Source organism: Octodon degus, unplaced genomic scaffold (genome assembly GCF_000260255.1).
Source record: "Octodon degus isolate 3935 unplaced genomic scaffold, OctDeg1.0 scaffold00280, whole genome shotgun sequence".
NCBI lineage: Eukaryota > Metazoa > Chordata > Mammalia > Rodentia > Octodontidae > Octodon > Octodon degus.
In genome coordinates, this window is record NW_004524856.1 from 182,793 (window position 1) to 200,713 (window position 17,921).

At 36.2% G+C, this 17,921-nt stretch overlaps 1 protein-coding gene across 3 annotated transcripts in view; it reads left to right on the top strand.

Moving 5' to 3' along the window:
• Nucleotides 1-17,921, top strand: part of Phka1 (phosphorylase kinase regulatory subunit alpha 1) — a 191,536-nt gene that overhangs the window by 145,088 nt on the left and 28,527 nt on the right. For 2 of the 3 annotated variants that reach the window (XM_023707093.1, XM_023707094.1), the window contains 3 exons: nt 10,131-10,246; nt 10,373-10,411; nt 10,551-10,589. In XM_023707093.1, coding sequence (XP_023562861.1) covers nt 10,131-10,246; nt 10,373-10,411; nt 10,551-10,589 — 194 coding nt within the window. The remainder of the gene's footprint in view (nt 1-10,130; nt 10,247-10,372; nt 10,412-10,550; nt 10,590-17,921) is intronic. The other variant, XM_004646775.2, reaches the window with a different exon arrangement.

A 17,921-nucleotide genomic window follows, 5' to 3' on the forward strand; every position in this document is an offset into this window, starting at 1 on the left:
TTTTTTGGTGAAACCGGGGATTGAACTCAGGTCCTTGCACTTGCCAGGCAAGTGTTTATTTTACTGAGCCATCTTCCCGGCCCTATTTTTTTATTAGTACATATCTTCATTACATTATGATCACATTCCTTATAGGGAGTTGTTAGATTTATGGAATGCATCTTAATTCTTTTTTCATCCCCCTTCCCTCCCCTTCTTCCATCTCTTAGTCCCTTCCCATTTGCAGAACATCTACTTCCCTATTTCTATTTTTTTACATTTATATTTCTTTATTTATATTTTGGGTTTCATGTAACAGAAGCCCTGTGATATTTAACCTGTATTTTCCTATAAATGACTCACTTATCCTTTATGCCAGAATGACAATCCACTGTGTATAAATACCACATTTGCTTTATTTATTCATCAGGCAGCAATTACTCAAATTTAAGCAACTAACTAGATTCAGTCCATTTATAAACTTTCTATTAATTCTATTAGTAAAAAGACGAATAAACATTATTAGATCTGTTTGTACTTCCAGCGGTACAGCCTCCCAGTGAGAGAATCTGCATGTTAACCAACAGGAATGTGTTAAGAGATTAGCCTGTACTTTTTTTGTGTGATTGAATTCTTTTCTGGTTTAGAGATTAAGATAATGCTAGCCTCCAGAAAAATTAGGAGTACTCCTTCCCTTTCAGTTACATTAAGAGTTTGAGGAGTATGGCCATTATATCTTCTTAAAGTTCTTATAATACATAGCAGTGAACCTATCAGGACGTGGGCTTTTCTTAGTTGTTAGTTTTATTCCTCTTCTCCAGTTTCATTGCCTGATATTGGATGATTCAGGACTTTTATATCTTGTTTTTGGTAGTTCATATATATCTAGGAATCTATCCATTTCTTCTTTTTTCTCCATTTTATTAGAGTATAGATTCTCAAAGTAGTTACTAATAATATTCAGAATTTTTGGCAGTATTAGTTGTGATTAATATTTTTTTCATTTGTAGTTGTATTGATTTGCAGCTTTCTTTTGTAAGATTGGCTAGGGGCTTGTCTATTTTGTCTATATGTACACTATAGGATTCAAGAAGTACAGAGATGGGGCAGTAGGGGAGGGGAGGGGTGAAAGCAATTGAGAAATGTCGTATACCTGTACCTTGGAAAAAACAGCTCCTTGATTCATTGATTCTTTTTTTTGTGTGTGTCGATTTTATTAATTTCAGGTCTGGTTCTTTTTACTGGTACATGTTTATGCTACATTATGGTTACACTCATTATGGGGAGTTGGTACAGGTTTATGACATTTCTCAACTGATTTCACCCCTCCCCTCCCCTACTGCCCCATCTCTGTACTTCTGGAATCATATATATATACATATATATATATATATATATATGTATATATATATTACATATTCTATAAGTGTTTTGCTATATGTGTTTGTCCTGCATGTTAATATATATATATTTATATATGCATATATGCATATTTTGCATATATATACATATTTTGTACATGTTTGTAGCACATGATGATGCACATAAAGACTTGGTGCATGTACGTAAACCCTTCAAAATTCCCTTTTTTTCATTAGTCTTATTTCCCTCTACTGCACTCTCTCTATCCTTCAGTCCTTTTCCCATAGGCCAAAGATCTGTCCTGCTATTTCCTATTCTCTATTGTTTTTTGTTTTTTTTTTCAGAACCGGTGATTGAACTCAGGTCCTTGAGCTTGCCAGGCAAGTGCTTATTCCACTGAGCCATCTCCCCGGCCCCTCTCTATTCTTTATTTTGCAGGTTTTTTTATATATTGGGATTCTCATATAAGATAAACTATGTGATATTTAAGGATGTGTGTCCGATTTGCTTCACCTAACATGGTCTCCATACACTTTCCTCAAGTTTATACTTTGTGACCGAGTAGTACTCCATTTGCGTAAAAACACCACATTTTCTTTCTTCATTCGTCTGCTGATGCACATTTAGGCTGTTTCCAAGATTTAGCTATTAGGAACTATTCTATTATAAACATAAGTGTGCCTGTATCACTGTGACATGATGTCTTTAATTCTTTGGGGAAGATACCTAGAAGAAAAATAGCTGCATTAAATGGAATTTCTATTCTTAGTGTTTTGAGGAGTCTCCATACTGATTTACACATTGGTCGCACCAGTTTGCACTCCCACAACAATGGGCAAGTGTTCCTCTTTTCCCACAGCTTCTCCGGTATTTGTTCTTACTTGGTTTATTGAATGTAGACTAGTGATGGTGCCCCTTTTAGAGTTTTCAACAATGCAGCATGCTGTGGCACATATGTCATAGGTTCTCCACCACTGATATAAACCTTCTTTCTAGAGTGAGATGGAATCTCAGTGTTCTTCTAATTTTCATTTTTCAAATGGCCAGTAGTGTTGACCATTTTTCTGTGTACTTATTTATTGGCAATTTGTGCTTCTTCATCTGAGAAGTGTCTATTTCAGATACCCATTTTTTGATTAAGTATAAAAACTTCAGGGGTTTAATTTTTTGAGATCTTTATATATTCTATATATTAGCCCTTGGTCTGATGAGAAATTGACAAAATTTTCCCCATTCTATAGGTTCTCTATTCTGTCAGTGGTTTTCTTTGCTGTGCAGGAGCTTTTTAATTTAAGGTGATCCCATTTGTTGTTTCTTGATATTTCTTGTGCAACCTGGACTCTGTTCAGAAAGTCCTTGCCTACAGTATGTCTTCAAGAGTTTTACCTAGTTTTCCTTTCAGCAGTTTAAATGTTTCTATTTTAAGGTTTGAATCCCTGTGGAATGGGGCCAGGGAGATGGCTCAATGGAATAAGTGCTTCCCTGGCAAGCGCAAGGTCTGAGTTCAATCCCCAGTTCCACCAATAAATAAATAAATAAATAAATAAATAAATAAATAAATCCCTGAATCTCTGTGGATTAAAGCACCTGCAAGCAGGCGCAGAGGCCAGGGGTTCAATTCCCAGGCCTGCCATGCCAGCCCCGCCCCTGGAAGGTGCTGAGATGGCAATTAAAACTGGATATGGTGGCGTGCACCTGTAATCCCAGCTCTTAGGAGGCTGTAAACAGGTAGACCACTACGAGTCTGATCTAGTAGTGAGATCCTGAACACCCTGTACACCCTCACCTAAAAATACAAAAATAAATTTGAAGCTCTGATCCATTGTGATTTTAATTTTACGTATGGTGAAACATAATGGGTCTAGATTCATTCTTTAGCATATGGGTAGCCTGTTGTCCTAGTACCACTTGTCAAAGAAACTATCTTTCCTCCGGCAAAAGTATTTGACCCTTTGCCAAAGATAAGGTGGTTGAGTGTGCATGGAACTACTTGTACATGTCCTGTTGCACTTATCCAAAAGTCAAACGTTTTGCCAGTACCATTGTGTTTTTATTACTATACACTTTTAGTGCAACTTTTAGTCTGAGATTGTGATACCTCCTGCCTTTCCCTTTTTGTTCAGGAGTGATTTTGATAATCTAGGTTCCATATGAATTTAAGCATTGTTTCCCATAGTTAGGGGAATTATGCTATCTATATTTTGATTAGGATTGTGTTAAATCCATATATCAGTTTTAGAAGTATAGACATTTTAACTATATTGGCTCTGCCTATCCACGAGCAAGGAATATCTTTCCACTTTGTGGTATCTATCTTCTTCATTCTCCTTTTTCAGACTAATGTTTTCATTGTAGAGTTCTTTCATTTCCTTGGTCAGGTTGATTCCTAAATATTTCATTTTACTTGATGCCATCCTGAAAGATGTCGTTTCCCTAATTTCTCTCTTAGTAAGTTTAGTATTACTATACAAGAACACTGTTGATTTTTTAGTGTTGACTTTATATTTTGCTACATTACTGAGGTCTCCCAGTACAATTGTTTTGGCATTTATCTGATTTTTCATGTCTAGCAATGTTGTTTTATGAATTGGGTGTGAGTTTTTGGTGCAAAATGTTTGTAATTGTTTTATCTTCTTGTTGACTAGTCCACATCCCTAATATGTATAGATTATCTCTTCTGATCAGTTTTGACTTGAAATCCACTTTGGGTAAAAATATTATAGCTACTCTTGCTTTTTTCCAGTTCCTTTTGCATGGAATATTATTTTCTGTCTTTTGATTTTTTGCTCTCTGAGTTTCTTTTTAAATTTAATATGCTATTTGTATACTGCATATAATTGGGTTTTGTTTCTTGATTCATTCTGCCAATCTGTGTCTTTTGGTGTGGAAAATTGAGGCTATTCATATTAAAATTTATTGCTGAAAGAAACTGATTCATTCCTGTCATTGCATTATTTTCTTGTTACTGTTTTGCATTTTTTCTTCCTTGTCTACTTAGCTACTCACCCTGCCTGGTGTATTCATTCTTTCAGATTTTCTGGTGTCGTTGGCTTCATTGTCTCTTTCTAGGATATCCTTGAGAACTTTTGTAGAACTAGTTTTGTGATCATGGCTTTTTTAGAAGTAGTCTTTGTCATGGAAACACCTTATTTCTCCATCAATGTTGAAAGAAAATATCATAGAGTATATATGTCTGGGTTGGAAGTTGTTATCTTTTAGGAGTCGAAGCACTTCACATTGAGCTCTCCTGCCTTTAGGTTTTGTGCCAAGAAGTCTACAGTAATTCTAATGTGTGTGGCTGTATAGGTCATTCATTGCTGTTCTCTGTCATCTTTTTAGATTCTGTTTCTCTGATGAACTTCTGGGGATTTTGACTATGATGTGACATGGAGAGTCTCTCTTTTGATCATGGCTGTTTGGAGATCTATATACCTCACTAATTCTTCTTTTATATTTGCAAAGTTTTCTGCTACTATTTCTGTAAACAAGTTTTCTATGCTATTTTCATTTATTCCAGTTAAGCTTAGACTAGCCTTCTTTGCATTATCCAATAGCAGTTGGATCCATTTTTCATATTCTATTGCTTTTTGTAAAGTATCTCTGAGTAATTGTTTTCGAAAGTATCCACATTTTCTATTTCTGATATTCTATCCTGGCATTGATCACTTCTGCTACCATACTTTCAATATAATTTTTCATCTCATGTTTGAAACCTTTTCATTAACTAATTAAACTGCTCATCCAAGTTTTCTATCATTTATATAGCTCAGCTAGTTTTTTCTTAGTGTCCTCTGCAAATTCCATGATGGTTGTTTATTATATCCATTGTCTGATTAGGAATGTATTTCATACCAAGCTTCTTGATCTGTTTTTTAATCTCCTATTATGCTTCAAATATTTTCCCCTGTATCTTTTGCTTTCCTCCTCTTTGATGCTTTATGGATTCACAATTGGGGAGTTTGGCATTTTATTGCCTTTTTCTCATGTTTCTACTGATTTTCATCTTTTGTTGATTTGTTCATAGATTTGTTACTGCTTATAGTTGAAAGATTTTGTTCCTAGTGTGGAGATCTCTTTAGGTAGATGGTGTCTTGCTTATTTTCACGTTGCTGAGACAAAATATCTGACACCCAAAATTAAAGACAGGTTTATTTTTGCTTCAAGTTTACAAAGATTTTGGTGCATAATTGTTTGGCTGCAAGGTAGGGTCACATGGCAGAGGAGCATCACAGAGGAGAACCTATTGAGACTCATTGGTGTCTCCTTGTACCCCAGGGAGAAACAATGGCAGGAACAAGGAAAAAAATACACAAGAGCCAACAGCTGGGTTTAGGTAGAGGTCTGTTTGCCTGATGAGCAGAAGACCCAAAGAACAACAACTGAAGTATTTATTTATAACTCCTACAAGGTTACTATCACCAAACACAAAGTTGCCTAGTTACTAATGGTTGAAATTTTCCGGGCAGGATGTTTTTCTCAAGACTGAGGGGCCAGGGAGATGGCTTAGTGGAATAAGCGCTTCCCTGGCAAGTGCAAGGGCCTGAGTTCAATCCCCGGTTCTGCAAAAAAAAAAGAAGAAGAAGAAGGTTTTTCTCAAGACTGAGGTATCTTGACTGCTTTAGGCCCTAAGGCCTTGTCTTACCTTCCCACATATGATTGGTTTCCAGTTTCAGCCTCTTCCAACAAGAAACAATTCATTGAATGGTTGATAAGAATCAACAAGCAAAAAGCAAAGGCAGCCACTGCAAAAAAAAAAAAAAACCCTCTTGCTGTCCCTTATATCTTACCCAGGGTGGGTAGCATTCACAACCAAGGTAGGGCAGCATCACGTCGTGAGTCAGTTGCAACTTAAGCCTAGAACTACACCATGAATCAATTCCAGCATCATACACTATAGATCCAGCCACCTCTAAAATGCCCCACCTATGACTATATGAGCCTCTAAGGGACATCTAGATTCAAGCCATACCAGTCTGCTATTCAATTTTGCACTCTGGTACAGAAAATGAGTGTAGAAAAAGAAAAGTTCCCAAACCCTATAACTAGTGGGAAAAAAGAGAATATGTCTAAAAACAGAAAAAAAGGGCCAGGGAAATAGCTCAGTAGAATAAGCACTTGCCTGGCAAGTGCAAGGTCCTGAGTTCAATCCCTGGTACCTTGAAAAGAAAAAGAATAAAACATTTCTCTGTATTTCATTATAGATTTAATACTCAAATTCAGCTGCATACCTGGATACAAAGTCAACACTCAAAAATCAATAGCATTCTTGTACATGAATAACAAACTCACTCAGAGAAAAATTAGGCAAAGAAAACCTTTCACATTAGCATCTAAGAAATAATGAGGAATCAATCTAACAAAGAAAGTAAAAGATCTTCACATTGAAAACTACAGTACTCTGAAAAGGGAGATTGAAAAGGACATCAGAAAATACGAAGCTTTCCCCTGCTCTTGGTTAGACAGAACCAACATAGTGAAAATGGCCATACTCCCAAAAGTGCTATCCAGATTTAGTGCAATGCCAATCAAAATACCATTAGCATACCTCATGGAACTAGAGAAAATATTTCTGAAATCCATTGGCAACCAAAAGAGTCCTATAATAGCAAAATCAATTCTGGGCAACAAAGGCAAGTCAAGGAACATTACATTCCCTTACTTGAAATTATACTAGAGAACTACAGGGCCGGCCAAATAGCTCAGCAGATTAAAGTGCCTGCAAGCAGGTGCAGGGGATGGGGGTTCAATCCCTGGGCTTGCCATGCTGGCCCCACCCCTAGGGCATGTGAAGACAGCAGTTGAGACTGGGTGTGGTGGCACACACCTGTAATCCCAGCTCTTTGGAGGCTGTAAACAGGCGGATCTCTATGAGTCCGATCTAATAGTGAGGCCCTGAACACTCTGTAGACACTTTCCTAAAAATACAAAGAGAGAGAGAGAGAGAGAGAGAGAGAGAGAGAGAGAGAGAGCGCTACATTGATAAAAACAGCATAGTATTGGGAAAAAACAGACCCAAGGATCAATGGAGCAAATTAGAGGATGCAGAAACTACTCCAAATACACTCAGCCACCTTGTCTTTGGCAAAAGGGCCGAACACCTTCACCAAAAGAAAGATAGCCTCTTTAATAAATGGTGCTGTGGAAGCAAGCTTTAGACATCACAAACACTAAAACCAGACCCATGTCTCTCACTAAACTAAAATTGAAATGGATCAAAGGTCTAAATATAAAAGCAGAAATACTAAATCTTCAGGAAGAAAGAATGGGTAGAACTCTTCAAGTCACTGTTGTAGGCAAAGACTTTATGAACAAAACCCTGTTTGCAAAGGAACTATCACAAAGAACCAAGAACTGGGATTTCATCTTAGTAAAAAGCTTTTGCACAGCCAAATCAACAACAGAATAAAAAGACAACCAACAGAGTGGGAAAAAATTCAGCCAATTGTTTCCCAAAGGACTAATATGTAAAACATATAAATAATTGAGGGGGCTAAGGGTATAGCTTAGCAGCATTGTGCCTTCCTGCCAAGCATGGAGTCCTGAATTCAATTCCTGGTACCAAAAAAAAAAAAAAAAGAATTGAAAAACTCACACCCTCCAAACTTCAAGAACCAATGCAAAAATGGGCATCTGAGGTGAATACACACTACTCATATGATGAAGTACAAATGACAGGTAAATATATGCAAGAATGTTCAATGTCACTGGCCATTCAAGAATTTAAAACAACACTGAGATTCCATCTCACTACAGAAAGAATGTCTATTATCAAGAAATTAATCAACAGTAAATGCTGGCAGGGCTGTGGGAAAAAAGGAACACTTCTTCGCTGTTGATGGGAGTGTAGACTGGGCAACCACTGTGGAAATCAGTGTGACAATTCCTCAAAAACAAGGATTAAAGGACCCATTTGACCCAGCTATTCTCCTTCTTGGTATCTTCCCAAAAGAATTAAAAGCATCATACCACAGTGACATATACATAACCCTTGTTTATAACAGAACAATTTGGGCTGGGGATGTGGCTCAGTGACACAGCGCCTGCCTAGCAAGTGCGAGGCCCGGAGTTCGATTCCCGGTACCAAAAAAGAAAATAGTAAAAATAAGACCCAAAAAAAAAGTCCCTTTGGGGAAAAAAAAACAAAACAGAACAATTTGTAATAGTCAAATCTTGGAAACAACTCAAAAGGCCATAAATCAAGTAATGGATAAAAGATGTGAGTTTTTTATGCAGTGGAGTACTATTCAGCCATAAAAAAGATAAACTTGAGACATTTATAGCTAAATGGAGGGACCTTGATACCATACTCTTAAATGAAAAAAATCAAACACATGTAAATGTTTCATTGTCTCTGTGGTATGAGAAACTGAAAGTGTAAATAAAAAAGTGTATAATAGATATTGTGAAACAGGAAGAAATTATTCAAAAAGAAAGGAGAACTAGGAAAGGCAGAGGTGGAAAGATAGGAAGGGAAAAGAAAAACTGAGAAAAGAAGGATAAAATAGAAGCAAAGCTTTGTAAATAATTTTGTTCTTCCATAGCTAATATTTGTATGTAAATGCTTTAATGATTATAAGTTGAACTAAATTCATAAATTTTAAATCTTTTTTAATTTAATTTTTTTTAAATCTTTAAATAGTTATTGCCTACTCCTTTCTACTTTGAGAGTTCTAATTATATGAATATAAGTTTCTTGGTTTTGACACAGTGAACTATTATGACTGATCTGTAAATTCTTTCTTCATTTTTATTTTGGACAGTTTTTATTGTTATATTCATTTATGTTTGTAAATAATTTATTTTCAATTTGCAATATATTAAAAATAAAATTAAATAAATAAATAAAAATAATAATAAGGAGGGGTTGAAGGGAAAGAGCGTAGGAGAATGGAGAGCAAAGAGGAATCAAGATCTATCATTTACAGATACAAATTCCCTATGATGAATGTGATGGAACCCCAGCCACTGCATTCTGCCTAAGCAGGCGCTTTAATCCACTGAGGTATCTGGCTGGCCCTAAACTTCATTTTTAAAAAGGAATTTCATTTTACTCAGGTATTACCCAAAATATATTCTTCTAGGTATCTCCTCAAAGAGTTAAAATCATCGTATTACAGGGACACATACATATCCATGTTTATAGCAGCACACTTTATAACAGGTCTTGAAAATATTCTGTATGTCCATAAACAGACGAATGGATAAGGAAAATGTGATATATATATATATGAGCATAACACTGTCATACATAAATATAAACTTGAGACATTCAGTAGGCAAATGGACAAACTTGTGAACATAATGTTCAGTGAAATGTCAGACACAAGTTTAAATATTGTATGGTTTCCCTTATATGACAAACACAATAGGGATAAACAGATAGACAGACAGATAAACAGGAAGCAGGGAGAAGTTCATGTGCTTCCCCAAATTACCTGTTCTGTTGTTTTCAAATATATCAATATATATGCTAATTTTTTTCATCTATATTACTAGTTTATCTTGGTTTGTTGAAAAGAAAGTTTCAACTTGTCTGTTTCTTCTTTGTAACACTCTTTTGTCATCTATGTCTTGTACTCTGAGTAACTACTATGGGAATAATGATACACAGTTTATTAGCTATAGCTAATCTCTTATTTTGTTATGAAATTTTGTTTTATTTTTCATAAGATAAAAAAATCAGTAAAACAAAGTTTCAAATAAAAGGACATATATTTGTTTTAGCATGATGGAGAAAAAAGCTGAGCCTGATTATCCTGTTTTTCTCTTTAATCTCTCATGCTGTGTAGTTCGTCCCACTGATACAAATGTCAGTCCTGCTATTTCTATCCACGAGATTGGTGCTGTTGGAGCAACCAAAACGGAACGAACTGGAATCATGCAGCTAAAAAGTGAGATGAAACAGGTAAAGATGTTACCGGGGAGATTACTTGGGATATTGTCATATTTAAGAACATTCTTTTGGAATTGGGCTTTGTTGGCATCGTTTATTTTTGTATCCTGAGTATAACTAGAACCATTTATTTTTCAGGTGGAATTTCGTAGACTGTCTATCTCAGCTGAAAGTCAGGTGATACTACTAAGGACCCTTTAACATACTTTGCCTGGGATATTGTCATAGCTAAGAATATTTTTTGGAAATCAGACTTTGTTGGGTTCATTCATTTAGTTCTGTATCCTGAGTATAACATGAACCATTTGTTTTTCAGGTGGAATTTCGTAGACTGTCTATCTCAGCTGAAAGTCAGGTGATACTATTAAGGATCCTTTAACATTCTTTAACTTGTCTTTACTTCTACATAACATGCGTAAGCTCACAGCCTGTTTACAAATCATAACAAACAGTGAAGTCATTTAGATAGCTTTCATTTTGCTAGACTGAGCTACTTTGCTAATTTTAGGAGGCAAGTAACTGGCATCATGTAGCAAGAAATTAAAACTCAAGTTGCTCTTATTCGGACTGTCATTCAATTTTGAAATTCATTTCCTTTATTGTAGGGATCTATTGGTCTCTTGGTAGTCCCCAGGAGAAAGTGGGGAGGGGATTGCGTAAATAAAGACAGGAGATAATAACTGAGGTCAGGGGGTAGACCAAGCCTGATAAGCAAAGTGCCCCCTACCCCAAGAATAGTAAGGGCCGTTATTTATACCTTTGCAAAGTTGCAAGACACAAGGTTGCCTAGCAACTAATAGCCCACAAAGTCCAGGCAGGATGTTTTTCTCAAAACTGAGGTAGCTCCACTGCTTTAGGCAACGAGGCCTCATCCTGCCCTCCCACATATGATCAGTTTCAGCTTCAGCCAAAACTTTATAAAACTACAATTAGACTTACTACCTTTAAGGATATGTACTAGTGAGAATATCAAATTGGATGATGGCATCATTTTTTAACCCACTCTTTAAAGTCAGGCATAGAAGGGCTGGCCAGATAGCTCAGCGGATTAAAGCGCCTGCTTAGGCGGAGCGCATCCCCCCCTACCCTCACCTGCTGTGACAATCACGCCCCGGAGCCCGCTGAAAATGGTAATTGAGACTGGGCGTGGTGGTGCGCACCAGCAATCCCAGCTCTTGGAAGGCTGAAAAAACAGAAAGGATCACTACAAGTCCAATACATAGTGAGACCCTGTAGACCCTGTACTAAATACATTTTTTTAAAAAAGTCAGGCATAGTGGCCCATATCTGTGACCCTAGCACCCTGCATAAAACCCTGGTTTGATGCCCAGAACCGAGTAGCTTCTTACTTTTCCCTAAAGGTGACAATAGATGATTCTGCTGCATTATATAAAGAAATAGTTAATACAAACTTCCAAAGTTTCATTTAAAACTCTGGGAAATCATTTGGTTTCAAGATCTTCAAGTTGAGCTAAAGTTTGGTCCCTCCTAGAAGCATATCTTAATGAAGAGCTCTTAGAGTCAAATTATGATAATTTACAGCATTAAAACACATTTAGAAGAGGAGAGGTGAAATACAGATTTTGTTTGCACAGCACTGAGGAGGGTGAGGCATCAAGATTGCTGTGAGAGTGAGGCCAGCTTCACCTACATTGTGAGTTCAAGGTCAGCCTGAACTGTATAGCAACACCCTGTCTCAAAAAATAGGTTTTAGGCCAGGAATATAGCTCAGCACCTAAGCACCTGCCTGTCAAGCACAAGGTCCTGAGTTCAATCCCCAGTACCAAAAAATAACAAAACAAAGGTTATGTTTCTTCTCTTTTTGAAAGGAAGTCAGAAGTCACTTAGAAAGAGAATGAGCCAATGCTTAAAGTTTAGTTTTAAATAAACTTAATTTGTGTACACTCATCAAATACCCTTGACATTTACATTTATGCAAAGCCAAGAGTGGAATTAAAGGCCCTTACGGTTTTTTTAAAAAAGGTATTGTCTTTATAATTTTTCCCAGATAATTAGAATAATCTGAACATTTTATTACTTGAAATGGAAAATAACTTTCAATATTGAATAAAGCTCAATTAATATGCTATTAACACTTGATCTACCTCCATTTAATTTTTTCTACACACACACCATCTGTAGGTCTCAAGGGAAACTAAATCAGTAGGACTATAATCTAGAGAAATGAGAGCCCTGAATTTTCAGTACTTTCTTATTTCAAAATACTGATTTCCATTCTCATGTCCCTGTCTGCTTTCCTATATTTTTTAAGCATTTTTCTTTACAACTTACCAGTGCTTTCTTTTATAAGCAAAACCTTTTTTAAGGTCATTTAACTTATTTTGCAGTTCACCATGACATCTAAAGTGATTTCATCAACCTTAAATGATAGCATGGCAGAAAAAAAATGATAGCATGGCTGGCTAGTTCCTTAAATGATTTATTATTAACTTTTAAAACACAAATGATGGTTGTCTTGCCTCATCCCTTTTAAATTTCTTCTTTTTCTTCTTCTTTTTTTTTCATAGTCCAATGGTGTCCATCCCTCAGGTGTAGATTTGGTGTCACCGTCTTTTCTGGTAACTGCTATTATCTTGTATAAGATATGCTCCATTCACAAGTGATTTGACTAAACTATGGAAAAATATAACTAATCTAGATCTAAAATAAGAATAATCAACTTCATATATGGGGAAAACTATTTCTTTTCCAGTAAAGGAGGAAAAGGAATTTCACTCCAACCTCTTTTCCATTTCAGGAAATAAACTCAGTTTAATAAGTATTTGTTAAGTTTATGTTTATTCATTCAACTAGTGTAATTTATTATATTTTTCTATGCACTAAGCAGTATACTAGACAGTATAAGCATCACCTGGTAATTTATTTGAAATGCTAAGTCTTGGTCCTTGCCCTGGTCTTAGATATACTGAGTTAAAAGACTGAAGGTGAGGCCTAGCAATCTGTGTTTTAATAAGCTTCTTAGGTGATCCTGATATACTTTTCATTCTCAAAACCACTTCTGAGTAAGAATTCATTTAGTAAATCTTAACTGAGTGTCAACTTTATGTCAGGCATTGAAGATACTATAGTGAACAAAATGGATGTGGTCTTTGCCCTCATGAAGCTTACAGTCTAGGAAGACTGGCATCTAGATTTCTTTGGTTTAAATCAATGATTCATAATGGCCTATGATTTCAGATCTCACAGACTGAAGAGCTTTAGGCCAGGTACCATCAAACAAAAAAGGGAAACTATTAGGAACAATGCTTTAGGTGAGCTTTAACCAAACACCCTATAATGAATTAATAACTGTCATATCCACATTAATAGAGGACAGAGACATAAAAGAAGTTTTATCTAAAAGTACCAAACTATCAATATTTGATTTTAGAAAATAGTCTAAATTCTACTCTATTACATACATATACTTTCTGGTTTGCTTTACTGTCATCAGCCTAGGATCTTGGTAGTAGAGATAAGACAATAAAAAGTAGTTAAACATTAGTTCATCTACTTGAAGGACGTGTGTGATAGTCATTTATCAATAGGAGTGTTTTGGAGCACACTTCTCTTTTACATAGTAATGGTTGTAAGGCTATTAAAATGTGAAAACTTCTCAGAATGTGTTTCCATCTCCTACTTTATATTTATTTCTGAATCTAAACTGTCAAATAGCCTCCTTCACCAATGTATTTCTGTTTTATTTTATAAAGAGAGTACAAAATAGTATTAAAGGGGCTGGGGAGATGGCTCAGTGGAATAAGTGCTTCTCTGGCGAGCACAAGGGCCTGAGTTCAATCCCCAGTTCCACCAAAAAAAAATAGTATTAAAACAGAAATATCTCAAGTGACAAAGAATTTCACTTAACAAAGTAATATGAATTTCACAGTATTTCTTGGAATGCATACAGTTGTCTTCCAACCAGTTATTCATATTACCAGATATATGCATGCAAAATTGGAAGAAAGAAAAAGAAAAGAAATAATATGAGGAATAAAGAGGAGAAAAAGGAGAAATAACTTAAAAAATACAAAATAGATTAAGCATTATCTGCTCCTTTCCATAAACTAGCAGAAATCCACAGTACAGTTGTCCAAATCATCCTGTTTGCGAACGTAGATATATTTCTTTCACCCATTCCCCCTGCTGTACTTCTCCTCAACTCAGTAACTCTTTCCTTTTGAATAAGTTCATTGCCTTTTCCCAGTATCTATTGTATCCTTCAGATTCCGCTTTCTCTTTCAGGTTCTCACAGTAAAGAGGCAATACAATGTTTGCACATCTGGGTCTGATTTATTTCACTTAAGAGTATGTTGTCTAGTTGCATCCACTTACCAACAAAAGTCTTAAATTTATCCTGTTTTATAGTTGAATAATACTCCATTGTGCAAAAATACCACATATTCTTTATCCATTCCTCTGTTGATAGGCATCTGTGTTGTTACCAGGATTTAGCTATGACAAATTGCACTGCTATAAACGGGTGCACATATACCACTGTGGTATCATGTTTTCATTTCTAATACCCAGGAGGGGAATAGCTGGTTTGAGTGGGATCTCCAATTCTAGCTTTTGAAGGAATCTCCACCCCAATTTTCATAGTGGTTGTACCAGCCTGCACTCCCACCAACAGTGGAAAAGGGCTCATTTTTCTCCACAGCCTCTCCAGCATTTGTTATTGGCTGAACTTCTTGATGTTAGCCATTCTTTCTGTGGTGAGATGGAATCTCAGTGTTGTTTTAATTTGCATTTCTCAAATGACTGATGATGTTGAACAGTTTTTCATATATTTACTTGCCATTTGTATTTCTTCCTCTGAGAAATATATGTTCATCTCAGATGCCCAGTTTTGGATTGGGTCTTTGAACTTTGGGGGACTGATTTTTTTAATTCTTTATATGTTCTAGATAGCCTTTATATGAGGGACAGTCAGCTATAATTTTTCTCCCAGTTTGTTGGTTTTCTTTTTACTCTGTTAGAAATTTCCTTTGAAGTGCAAAAAGTTTTCAAAATGATAAGATCCCAGGGCTGGGCAAATAGCTCAGTAGAATAAGTGCCTGCCTGGCAAGCGCAGGGTCCTGAGTTGAATTCACAGTACCACACACACATACAAAAAAAATAAAAAAATTAAAAAATGGGATCCCAGTTGTTGATTCTTTGAAGTATTTCCTGTGCAGTTTGGTTTTTGCTCATGAATCCTCTACCTACTGCTATGTCTTTAAGATTTGTAGCTACATTTTCCTTCAGAAGATTTAGTGTTTCTCTTTTAATATTTAAATCATTGATCCATTTTGACTGCAGCTTTGTGCATGGTGCATGGGTCTAGTTTTAGCCTTCGTCATGTAGAAAGCCACTTTTTCCAGCGCTATTTATTTATTTATTTATTTTTAATTTTATTTATTTATTTGAGAGAGAGAGAGAGAGAGAGAGAGAGAGAGAGAGAGAGAGAGAGAGAGAGAGAGAGAGGCCAGCTCAGCCCACCAGGGGGCGGGCTGGCTGGCATGTGGTGCTGTGGGATTGAACCGCGGTCCCTGATGCTTTTGCTAAGCTTGTTCTAAGTAGGTGCTTTAGACCACTGAGCCATCTCTCCAGCCCCTTTCCAGCGCTATTTAATAAAGAGGCTGCTTTTCTTCCAGTTAGCCATTTGGCCCCTCAAATAAGGTAGCTGACTGTGTTTTCAGTTGTGTCTGCATCTTTTAATTTGTTCCATTGATCTTCAGGTCTGTCTCTGTGCCAGTACCATGCTGATTTTATTACAGTAGTCTTATGGTATAACTTCAGGTCAGGGATTGTGATACCTCCTGCCTTTCCTTTGTTTCTCAGGATTGCTTATGATATTCTGGGCCTCTTCTGGTTCCAAATGAATTTGAGGAAAGTTTTCTTGAGCTTTGTGAGGTATACTAATGGTATTTTAATTGGGACTTCATGGAATTTGTATAACAGCTTTCAGCAATGCATTTCATTCTTTATTTAGTATGATTCTTTTCAAAGTTCATTATATTGTAGCAGGTATTAATACTTCATTCCTTTTTATTATGGAATTATATTCTGTAATATTGATACACATTTTATTTATCCACTCATAAGTTGATGGATATAATGCTGCTATCAAGATTCATGTACAAGGACTGGTGAGATAACTTAGCAGACTAAGCACCTGCTTAGGCAAGTGCAAGGACTGGGGTTCAATCCCCAGTACCACATGCCTCACTGGGCCCACCCCCAGGGCTCGCTGAGCTGGTGGTGGAGTCTGGGTGTGATGGCATACACCTGTAATCCTAGCTGCTGGGGAGGCTGAAAACAGAAGGATCACTACACGTCTGAACTGTGTAGTGAGACCTTATACCAAAAACAAAAAAATTAAATGTTCATATACAATTTTTTATATGGACACATTTTTCTTTTTATTGTTTTTTTATTTTAATGGTACATTTTCATTTAACTATATTTTATACACATATTGATAACATTCATTATAAGGAATTTGTACCTGTACATGGCATCTCTTGCTTCTTCATTTTTTCCCCTCCCCCATTTCTTGTGGATATGTATATCTAGGAATGAAAGTACTGGGTCCTATGTGATTAGGTATAGCATTCCGAGGAACTGCCAAGCTTTTCTAAAGGTGCTGCACCATTTAATGTCCTCACTAGGAAAGTGTGAGGGTTCTGATTTCTTTACAACCTCACCAACTCTGAAAATTGTAAAAAACTGTGGTTATCACAGTAGGTCTGAAGTGGTATATCATTGTGGTATTGATTTGCATTTTCCTGGTAGCTAACCATATGGAACAGCTTCTCAAACTATCATGTATTTGTTTATTTTCTTTGGAAAAAGTTCAATTCAAACCCTTTCTCTACTTTTTAATTGGGTCATTTATCTTTCTATTGTTAGTTGATGATTATAGTTTATATATTCTGGATATAATTCTCCTATAGGATAGGTGATTTACAAATATATTCTCCCACTCTGTGAGTTGCACCTTCTCTCTCTTACTGATCTTTTTTTATGTATTTAGTACAGGACCTACAGGATCTCACTACACAGATTGCACTCGTAGTGATTCTTCCTGTTTTTCAGCCTCCCAAGTGCTAGGACTACAGGTGTGCACCACCACACCCAGTCTCAATCACTTTCTCAACAAGGGCCGGCATGGCAGGCCAGGGACTAAGCCCTGGTCCCTGTGTCTGTCTAAGCAGGCTCTTTAGTCAGCTGAGCTATCAGACTGGCCCTTCTCTTACTGATCTTTGAAAAATAATGTTTTTAATTTTTGCAAAATCCAATATATCTACTTTTCTTCTGTTGCTCATGTTTTTATTATCATATCTAAGAAGACTTTGCCTAATCCAAGATCACAAAGATTTAATCCTATTTTTTTCTGAAAGTTTTATAATTTTAGCTATAAAACACAGGATGTACTCTTTTCAAAAAATTTAAGTGTACAATGCAGTATCATTAGTATAATCATGAAGTTGGAAAGTAGATTTCTAGAATTTATTCATTTAGAGCTGAGACTTTATACCTATTGAAGAGCAAGTCCCCATTCTCCCCTCTCCCCAGTCCTTGGCAACCACTATTCCATTCTCTCCTTCTGTAAGTTTCATTATTTTAGATAGCTCACATAATTGAACTACATTTGTCTATGTTGTATACTGTAAGATTTCCTTCATTAGTGCCCAGCCAGATA